At 45.0% G+C, this 10,936-nt stretch overlaps 1 protein-coding gene across 1 annotated transcript; it reads right to left on the reverse strand.

Moving 5' to 3' along the window:
* Nucleotides 1-580: 580 nt before the first annotated feature.
* CALCOCO2 (calcium binding and coiled-coil domain 2) lies at nucleotides 581-9,127 on the reverse strand. The gene is made up of 12 exons (XM_009892214.1): nucleotides 9,107-9,127; nucleotides 8,051-8,239; nucleotides 7,607-7,709; nucleotides 7,099-7,232; nucleotides 6,276-6,401; nucleotides 5,665-5,792; nucleotides 5,463-5,553; nucleotides 4,561-4,683; nucleotides 2,574-2,669; nucleotides 1,728-1,872; nucleotides 1,283-1,320; nucleotides 581-763 (listed from the first exon to the last, which is right to left on the reverse strand). Exons 1-12 carry the CDS (start codon nucleotides 9,125-9,127, stop codon nucleotides 581-583), a joined length of 1,377 nt encoding a protein of 458 aa, XP_009890516.1.
* Nucleotides 9,128-10,936: the final 1,809 nt, after the last annotated feature.

The following is a 10,936-nucleotide window of genomic DNA, read 5'->3' on the forward strand; positions in this document are numbered from 1 at the left end:
CTCTTTCCCTTGCTTTACAGCTGATCTATTTTTCTTTAGGCTTTTTTACTTATTAGTAATTAATTCTGCATTTCAGAAGCTGAGCAGGACTGGAGATGTGATCCTAAAACACTATATAATGTTTCTGGTCTTTGGTTAGTAATCACAGTGCTATATTAAAGAATAAAACCATTATAATAGAGATGTATCAGCCAAGTACAGAAAAATGCTACACTACATCCCATCACTTGGATCCCTATCTGGACGAATGGTTGCACAGCCAATCCTGTTCTAAAGAACTGGTACCACATTCAACTAAATTACTAATAATAGTATTTGTAACTCATTTAACAAGCATATACACTTGATCCAAGACAGAGGACTTAAGTATTGTGACGGTGATTCAGTTTCAGGACGCAGACGTCTGACCAGATTTATGCATTGGTCATGTACCGCATGGGACAGAAAGCTCAGTATTACAGTACTAGTGGCATAGTCAGTCTTGTCTGGGTGATCGTATTAGCACGAATCAAGCCTATACAGTGATTTTGGCTTATTCTATACCGCGGCCTCTGCCGCCTATTCTACAGCAGATACGAATTCAGAATTGTTCCAGGCCATGACAAAAAATATGGTCATCAAACACCTGCTTATTGGACTTTTCAAAGGTCTCACTGCAGACTGGGCACTTCAGAAGATGGCTCTGCACATGGGCCTCATACTGACTTGTTTCAATTTCTTCAAGAAATACTTCATCACACATGGGGCATTTCCTTATAGAAGCCTGAAGTACAAAGCAAATGCAAATAAAGTCGGTTTAAAAATTATATTCAAAGAGAAGAAGCAGAAGAGTTTAGTAGCCAGATATTGTCACTTTTGGACAAGTCTTTCTGACTTCTAACACTCTCAAGTTTTCAAATGTCTCCAGGTTTTTCTAAATAGAAGTCAAGAGCTTCTGAGGGGTACTCCAACTTTCCATCTTACATAGCATATGTTCATATCTCTAATACGAAATAAGGTATTTAGCAGCTGCATGCTGCTCATTCTGACATTAGATGCTACCAAGAGCTGGTCCTTAAAGATTAAGGTCAACACTTTCCTTTCTCTTCCTTAACATATATAAGTCTTATTAATTCTACATATTAAGTATATGTGGCTCAATTTTGTTGTCCACTATCTTATCAGGACTAAACCAGTATGTAGACAATTAGTTATAGAGCTGAACTTGGAGCTTTTGATTTCAAACCATTAATTCATGTCCATAAACCACAAATTCATGTCCAGTCGTGTCCACTTTACTTACTATGTCTGCAGCTCCTGCACCCAGGTTTGCTCCTGCAGCTGGAAAAAGAAGTCGTCAATTTAGCCACAACAAAATGATTAACAATGTAATGTGCTGATAACTAGTAATTCTTGAAACATGAGGATGTGGCTCTGGATCTAAACCTCTATATTTAGGACTATGGAAACTGGACATAAGCCACAGAACTAGCTGTCTCACAGCTGAATAAACTAGCTAATAGTTGTCTCTCTTGGCAGAAAATGAACAGACAGCTGATCACTTAAGTCAACTCTTAACACCTGGCAGCATTTGGCAGCTGCCAAGTCATCTGCATACATGCAAAGCTGCACAGAGGTGCTGCTAATAATGTCTTTTCTACAGCATTCAATTCGAGAGGGAGGATAATTTGCTGAGAATCTAACTGCCATGTATTTGCGGTTTCAGACAGAATGCCAAATAATCTCACCACAATATGGATTACCAAACAGAAGGCCTCCTCCTTCTGGACCTGGACCTGGAACTGGAGCTTGAGCTGGTGAAACAACACAGAAGGAAGAAACCTCTCCAGCCTGCAAGATATGTCTCAGGACTTCATTCTCTTCCCTTAGTTTCTGCAAAGGGACAGAAGGACGGAATGAATTTCCAGAAGCTCAGGAGACCATTTCAGAGAAAAGCCATGCTTTGCACTAACATAGATCCTCTTATATCAGAATCAAAATTGCTCTGAACTTCTTTTAGGTAGCTGAGTGTTAGTCCTGCTTGACAGAATGGGAAAGTGAGGTAAGGAAGGGCAAGGATCTATTCTGTGGCCTGCTCAGAAAGGCAGACAAGATGATCACAATAGAGTAATACATTTTAAAAGATAGAAGACTATTCTGAAGTCATGCAGAGTAAGGAACAAAACTGAGCAGTCATTGTTCAGACTGGACAAAAAGCCTATGTCCACTTAAACGAGTAAGTCCATTCATTGCAGTGGTGTCAGAATTAAGCTAACATTAGGAGTTTTTGAAGATCCTCATGCCATTATGGGTAAGCCAGTCTCTTCTGTGGGGGAGGAAAAAGGTGCAAGGTTTTGGACCCTTCCTCTTAGGCTGTACAGTAGTGGCAGCAACACCACACTGTGAGTGTACGCACACAGCCATTTGTACATGCCTGCAGACAGCTTGGCAGCCCAGCTTTAGGTGATGATCCACGTGTAGACACAATTAGTGATCTGTTTGGTATAAGGGTTAATGGAACTGAACAGTAGACTGAGAGATCAGTATCATATTCAATACAGGAGAAAGGCGAGAGAGTTGTGCCGGGTTCTCACCTGATTTTCTTCATCAGCTTCATTCTTTTTTGTCTGCAGAATCTGAAACAAACGCTTCTGCTCCTCAAGTTCTTTCATTAAGTCACGGTTTTGTTGCTGTGAAGGAAGAGTGTTATTTGGTAAATCATGGGAAACTGGCAAATAAAATGATGACAGCTCCAAGCACTGTCACATACTAGCTGCCTCATGCTGCATTTATTACCAACAAATAACCTTCACTTTCTATGCGAGTCTTACCATTTCAGAGTTTATTACCTAGGATATCTCCATGTCACCACTCATGCTCTTTATTTTCATTACAACATGTGAGATGACACATGACCTCCGAAGGGGACATATGACGGATCAAACAAAGAGGTGGGTTGAAGAAAAGGAACTCATACAGCAGAAAAATCCACCCTGGCAGGTAAGAGCTATCCAAGTCTGCCAGGTTTCCTGGTGCTTTGAGACTTGCAGTGATGGTGGATAGCCAGTACATCCTTAGGAATTAATCTTGTAGCTGACTCTTGAATTAAATCAGTTAAATTAGATAAGCTAGAGTCCTTAGGGATTCTGCAGTCATTCTCAAAGTATCACTCTAAGAATGCTGAACATTTGGCATCCCAGCAGAGGTAATCACATCATCTATTTTAGGCATCTAATTTTCAATGCCAAAGTCAGAGTAGATCCTCCAAAAGTTTCCCGAGTAGCACATACAGAGAGAGAAGCACCTTTAGAAGGTCACTCAGGGCAACAGGCTAAAGATGATGTGACAGCCTCAGTCATTGCCAATGATGGTTTCTTTGGTAGAAAGAAAGGCCACAGCATGCTGCCCTTTTCCTTTATATCCTGCACATTCCTTCAGGGAGTGATTTCCCATGCAGAGGTTTGTGGATTACTTCTAAAAGGTCTGCAGAAGTTACCTCAGAAAAGCAAGCCTATTGTCCATAAACTTAAATTTGTTACACATATAGGCATCTGCAGCATCGCAGGGAAATTGTGATGGTTCTGCAAATCGAAAGAAGGTGGAAAACAGCACTGTCAGTGAATCTCAGCTCCCCTGCACAGGTACCAGCAGGTTCCATATAGTACAGTAGAGCTCTGTGCTCAGTGCTTTTGGGACCATCTCTCCAGCTGCACCCCCAGAAATGTGGGGCACCTGCTCATTTTGCAGACAGTGGGACAGACAAAGTGAGAGTTTGACCTTCGACCTCTTCAAGTATTCCATGCAATGTTCAAGCTCCTCATTTTGCTCCTTCTGCACAGAAATCCCAGATTTTCATGAGCGGAGTTGCAAAGTGGGGTGTCAGAGAAGGACGTGTCATAGAACATCAAAGTACAGAGCAGAAACTTTGTATTGTTTACAGCTTGTTTTGGTGCATTCTGACCATACTGCATCTATTTCGTTGATTATTAAATGCTAAATTTAAGATACTAAAGATGAGAAAGGGACAAAAATATAAACAGAGAGGAGAGAAGACCAGCAAGGTTTCTGCCTCACACCAATTACTAGTCAGCTTCCTATTGGAGGTAAAATTAACAGAATGTAGCCTGGGCAGATTTAGGGTAACTTGTTTTATTTACCCACAAGTCCCAGTCCTGAAATAATTTTGTTTAGATGCAACGATTTGCAATCAGCCAAATATCAATCCTGAATTCCCACTGGTTTCCTTTATCCCTTGAGCTGATTCAAAAGAGATCAAGACAGAGACTGAATTTTCCTGCTACAGAGAATCAGAATTACAATGTCTAGTTACACAGACGTTTCTTCCGAAGCTAAAACATATGTATATACTATAAGAATATATGTATACTATAAGAATCTGCCAGATGGTGTGTTCACAGAACCACCTATGTGGACAACCATGCCACCATGGACACTTTCTGTCATGGAATCCCCTAGATTCTCCCAAAATTGAGCAATATTTGTACCTGTGCACCGCCAAGGATGCCTTGGCCTCTCTGCCCTGGCTCCCCCAAGCACTGTGATACTCGGTGAAGGCTTTACCTGTTGAGTTCCACTCAAGCGTAACTGGCGATTCTCTTCCTTCAAACTTTCAAGCTGCTCTGTCTTGTCATGGTCCATATGAGACAGGTTTTCCACTTCTTTCTCATAATTCAACACTTGAGACTAAGTAGGAAGAAGGGTGGGCAGAAAGTGAAAATCAAACAGCTCTGAGTGAGGAGCACAGGCACCTTTTGCTGCAGAAAGCAAAGCTCCAGAACCTGTGGCTGCTTAATTTTTTTCTCTGCAAACATTTTCTCCATTAAAACCTTTGTAGAAACTAAGAATAGTTACATGGGGATATACTGGATTGGATGTATTGATCAGAACACAGTATTCATTCAGACCTTCTTTGAGGAGCTTTCTAAGTTTCAACGTGACACTTCTCAGCTGGGAAGTCAGAGAACAAAGAGAAAAACAGAGACTCTATAGCCAGATGGTTAGCGCATTGTTCTGGGTCTCCCATGTCCCAGACCTAGCAACCAAGCTACTTCCAGTCTGCCTTCTCCCTTCCCATACCTCCCAGCTAGAAGTCTTGTTTTCACCCAAGTACTGAACAGAATTTTAGAATGTTTTTCAAAACGGAAATGTTTTCTGCCTGGATCCTTAGTTAGCAGGAGGTAAACAACAGTCCGATTTTAGTCAACTTAATGAGTATGCAAAGGGGATGATTTTAGGGAATAAAATCCTTACAGTTTCTCTTAGCACATCCCCCTCTATCCTTCCCTCCAGAACACAGATTTCTTGAGGTTTCCTGGAGGTCAGATCATATCAAAGGTTGACATTTTCCTAAAAAAACCCAGGTAATCAAAAAAGAAACTCACACCCCACGTATTTGCTCAAGATTGCTCAGTTCTCTGTCAGAGGCACAGCAAAGCAGAGGAGGGCAGCTCTATGTTTGCTACCTGCAGCTGGTCCATGTGCTCCAGGGCTGTTTTCAGTCTGGTTTCCAGGCGTTCCTTGTCAGAGGTCACATTCTGAATTTGCTCTTTGAGTCTACTCAGAACAAATCAAAATACACCATACTTTCACGGATGGAATTTTAATCCATAAAGGCAAGGTGCTTACATGAAATCCTGTTTTGAGATATGCTGTAAATACACTTACTGGTGCAGTTCTCCCTCTCTGCAGTCATCCAGTTCCTTTAGATGTTCATTTTCCTTTTTCAGGGAATTCAGCTCCAGCTCGAGTTTCTCTGTGTTGCTCCTTAGAGACTCTAAACTGTTCTGCAGCTCCTAAAAATCACAGTGAGGTCGCCAGGAGGTAAATGGGACCCAAGCAATAGTCTTGCTCTGCACTGGAACTGCAAAATCCCTCAAATGCAACATTTCCAGTCAGCCCATCTGAAGGAGGGAAATCTCTCCTTTGCGTCCTGACTACACTTTCAGACCCCGTTTAATTTATATTAAGCCCTGAGTAAAACTGAAGGAGGAAAAGATAATGATAATGTGATTTTGGGACAGCCTACAAAACGTTTTTGAACACTCCCCTTCCCATATGTTCCTGACTCCTGTGTGCGCGGCTGCCTCTTGTTCATCGTTATTGTTCTCATCACAGTAGAAGTGGTGTACGATTTGGTAAAGGATTAAACAGATAATATGGGGAGAAACCTCTTCAATTTTCTCCTGGAAGCATACAGTGGAACAAGACCTGACTCAGTCCCACTTCATCTCTCAGAATTGAAGCTTCTGACTTCTTTTATTAACTTTTTTGTTTACCTGTGTCTTGTTGAGGTCTTTCTGCAGACTGATGTTTTGTTTCTCGAGACTTGCACAGCTTGCTTTCAGCTCCTCATTTTCTTTACGCAAATTTTTGTTTTGTTGTTCAATCTCTTCCACTTCTCCCTGGCAAGCAACAAAGTTGTTCCGTTGTAACAGAAGCACTGAAAAGCTACATTCCAAATAACACAGTGTGAAGAGCAAAGAAAGATGAGCTCTGCAAAAAGGAACACCGTGTACCTCTCTATGCTTTCACTAATAGCACAGACCAGACAGCTACTTCACTCTCCCCAGTCTGTCCAAAACTGACCATCAACCCAACTCTCGAACGCCGAGCACATACTACCCCTGATTCAGTGCTTTCTGTGTCCACAGGAGGCAGCAGAGGCAGAGGTTTGGGGCTTTTTGCAGTTTGTTAGATTAGGATCATGTGCGCAGGGCTGCACACAAAACACTGCAAAATAAGAGTGCTTGGCTTCACAGCACCTCAATTACTGTCCATGTGCATGCTCTTACTCCCACCTAATGGGAGACTGTTTCCATGAAAATGACATTTTCATTTAAAAATATTCAAAAGGCCCTGAAACATTATGTGTTAAGTCAGTCCCCATTGCAAGGAGCTCACAATCTAAGCGATAAACGGCAGGTAGAGAAACAAAGGCTGCCCAAATCTGTGTGCCAGATCAGTAGCATAGCCAAGAATAGAATCCAAGCCTGCTGAGTTCTAGCTTGGCATCCGATTTACCGGATGACTCCATATAGCAATGAGCATATGCCAATAAAAGCAAAGGCAGGAAAAAGCAGGGGAAGAGAGGACACCTACCTGTGTGGTAACCACCAGGATATCATCCTCAGTCTCTGCTCTGAACTGGAAAGGCACGCTGGCCCCCCGGACCACCCCATCCTGGTCAACGTAGCAGAACTGGTAGTATTCATCATCTTTCGGTAGGTAGTAAGCTTCAGACAAACATAACAACCCCGTCATATGCAGCTTCTAATTATTCAAGTCTCTTAACCATATAGCACAGAAAGCGAGAACCTCACAAAACTTAGACATCCCAGTTCAGTATTGTTCCTGCACTGTCAGCAATTCCCTGTGCCAGCGATAAGCAGGCAAACAATATCACTCACTCAGGATGGCAGAATTTAGCAGATTCAAAATTTTGCGATTTACTATGGGATTTGAAATAAGTCTCCCAGAGCGTGGTTCTGCAGATATCAGGTAATTCCGAATGCAGTGCTTATTGGTGGCGGGAAAGCAGAAGTCTATGTGCAGGCGTGTGCATGCACGTGTACCTACAGCCCCTGAGCGACCCAAGCTCCCCACTCACCTTTGAACTGGATCTGCTGCTGCACAGCGGTATCACTGGGGGCGTCACTGGGCAGAGGAGCCCACATGAACGTGTAATATTCCCGGGTTGTTTTCCATCCCACCTGCAACAGCAAAATTGGTATACGGCATCACACAGTTCATGTTTATCCTACGGTAACGGGACTATATTTCCACATAGATCAGTTACTGAGAGGACTTTTGCATTGATATTCTAAGAGTTGTGGTCTGTGCATGAAAGGATAATCAGAGTGTTTGATTAGGCTTGAAGCTAATCACAACAGGTCTGGCACTTTGTCCCTAGGCACAATAAGGATGTTGGGTTACACAAGGTTATTACTGAAAAAAAATCCCCAACCTGGTTCTATCAAAGCCCACACTATTTGATTCTGCCTGCTGTGGCCTTCTCATACTTAGCACATCTGGTTTCACAGTATTCACTTACTCGGAAGATGCCCACCCAGTCCTTTCCGCGAGGAACGATGTTCTGTGTGAGCGTATAATAACAGATTACGTCTCCTCCAGGAACATAAAACTTCTCCACATTGTTAAAGACAACCTGGGAGAAGTGGCAGTTGTCTAAGAGGACAGCAGAAGTGGGAGGCTCGTCTGAAGTCTCATCCATCATGGAAGTCTACAAGAGGAAAGAATAAGGGGATTATCTCATCTCCAGAGGCTGCCAACATAGTTCTGTCCGTGAAGGGTATGAAGAAGTACGGCTTGGGAATGAGACAGCTGTGAGGTCCAAACCCCGCTACGTGCACACCAAGGTTTCTCAGCAAGGCACACGAGCTCACTGGTGTCTCTGCTGCGGTGGCCAGGCTGCTCCTGACACCCACGGCAGCTTGCAGATCCTCTTTACCAGAGACATGTAAGACTCCTTCATCTGCCCGTTGCTCCCCAGCCATGGTACCTGGTGCTCTGAGGCCGCCAGTGTGGCACAGCAGCCTCTCTCCTGCATGGGACCCCATGAACCAGACCCACCGACTATCCTACAGATCTCCCACACGGCAGAGGCAGCGCTGCCTTGCAGCAGGAGGAGCGTGCGTGCCTGCTGGTGGGATCCCATGCTGGAACACCAGCTGTCCCCACGTGCAGCCTCCCATCACATTTTTAATGTGATTTGACACTCCAGGCACACCCCCATCATGTGTAGTTAATGTGGGGATGCATCAGCTCTTCTGAAATCTGGAGACTCGTACATTGCTTGAGAAGAATAAAGGTTTTGCTGCATCAGTGAGATGCTCCAACAGTAGTACAAGACAAAAATAGCAGTTTACAATCTATCATGCTAGGAGCTCCAAGACTTGTGCAGTCCCAGCTCTAACACACTCCCCCTTCACTGTTTGACCATGGTGAGACACAAAAGACACGCTCGTGCTGGTGATAAGCAAACTCAACAGCCTCCTCGCTTTCCGCATTCAAATCCAACGCAATGACTCGACCTCCAAACACAGTGTCTTTCATCTTCAGCTTCCTGGCTCCAAGGGAAGAGAGGTACCTTGCTAAGCTCAGCTCCCATAGAAGAGCACAAACGGAGGAGATCCTGGCGAGGCAGGTTGTTGTAGTTCTGTCTCGCAAGCCCGTGTCACGGGGCTATTATAGCCTTGCTACTCGTGACTGCTACGCTCGAGCTGCAAGATGATTCTCAGTATCAAAATGAATATGTTGCATGACAGCAGGGTCAACAAATAGCATTAAAGCTTTTGCACGAGTTATCTACACAGAAAACTTTGCAGTGCGTTGTGACACTACAAATCACACAACATAAATCTGTAGCGGGTGCATTGATCAAAACAGTAATCAAACCGCCAGGAGCCCGGGCAGGACTGGAAACAGAACACTAAATCACCGTCTTTGCTGCTGCGTCTCACAGGCAGTCAAGTTTCAGCCCTGGCAACCTGTCAAGGGGCAGATCACTGCTGAGAAAACCCTGCCGCCAATCCTGGACAATTCAATTCCAGGAATCCAAAGCAGAACCTTCTCAGCTGATCTCAGTGACAGCAGCAGTGAGCAAGGATTGACCTCAGAATGGAGGGAAAGTTCATCACGAACTACCATCCCGCTGGAGCATTTCAGGTCATCTCTAATCCAGAAATTTCACATGGAAATAAACTCCCTGGAACCCTGCTTTTTTTTTTTTTGGCATCACCCACGAGATCGTCTGGTTTTGGTGCCAAATAACAGCCTGAAAATCAGGCAGAAGTTCAGATGGGGGTTGCGGGGCTGTGCTTGGAAAGGAAAAGGTATCTACAACTGGAAAGACCGGTGATAACTGCACTGACACCACCTGCGGTAGGAGGAGGGAGAATCCCTCCTGCTGGGAGCGGAAGGCAGAGCAGTCTGTAGAAATGATATCCAGGACTGCACTTTCACTTTTAGCTATCTCAGTAAAGCGTAGGAAACGACGTGCGATTCATCGAAGCCTCAGTCGTTATCTGGCTGATGACAATCTTTCCTACCCTGATGTGCCTTTACGATTTGAAGTTCCCAAACAGCAGCAACCTCTTGACAGCCATCAGACAGAAAAAAAGAAAAAAAAATCAGAAAATAAATCTAAGGACAGCACCTTAATCACGTTACTGCACCACCTCTGGACGGGACACGAGCCCTTACTGCCACCAGGCTTAAAAGTAACTTGCAAAGAAAATTTTTGGTGAAAATAATTGCGATCTTGAAGGAAAACAAACTCTGCAGAGTACACCAATGGCAGGTCATTTTCAGGAAAAGACGACAGGAAGTGGAGGGGGGAGGACATTTTATTAACGTTCACATTTTTTTGAAGCGAACAGCTTCGTAAGACCCCAGCAAAGACAGAGGAGGCCCCGCGAGGCCGCTGCCGCCCCAGGGGACGGGACAGCCACCCCTGCGGGGGGTTAATGCCCAGAGGGCGGTCCCAGCCCGCGGCGGAGGCAATGGGGTGTCGGTAGAGCTCACCCGGAGCAGAAGGAATAAATACAGCTTCCCCCGGTGTCCCCGGAGCAGCTCCTCGCCGGGGACTTGCCGGGTTTTTTTCCTTTTCTTTTGCTGGTGCCGTTTTCCTCTGTCATTAACCTGCAGCGTCCCTAAGATGTAGAAAAACGGGGATTCCCCTTTCCCAAGGGAGACCGATCTCCAGCCCCGGTTGGGGCGGACACCCCGCCGCCAGGTCCCGGGGCAGGGGCGCGGGTCTGGTCCCCGTTAGCATCTCTGTACGTGGGGTCCCGGCGGAGGGAGGGACCAGGCTGTCCCCCCCCTCCCCAGGCCGGGCACCTCCGGCTCCGCAACCGGGAAACGAAAGTGAAAGTGGCGCCGCCGCTCGGTAGCGGCGCAAAACACCGCCCACCCTCCC

The sequence above is a fragment of the Charadrius vociferus genome, unplaced genomic scaffold (assembly GCF_000708025.1).
Source record: "Charadrius vociferus isolate BGI_N301 unplaced genomic scaffold, ASM70802v2 scaffold509, whole genome shotgun sequence".
Classification (NCBI taxonomy): domain Eukaryota; kingdom Metazoa; phylum Chordata; class Aves; order Charadriiformes; family Charadriidae; genus Charadrius; species Charadrius vociferus.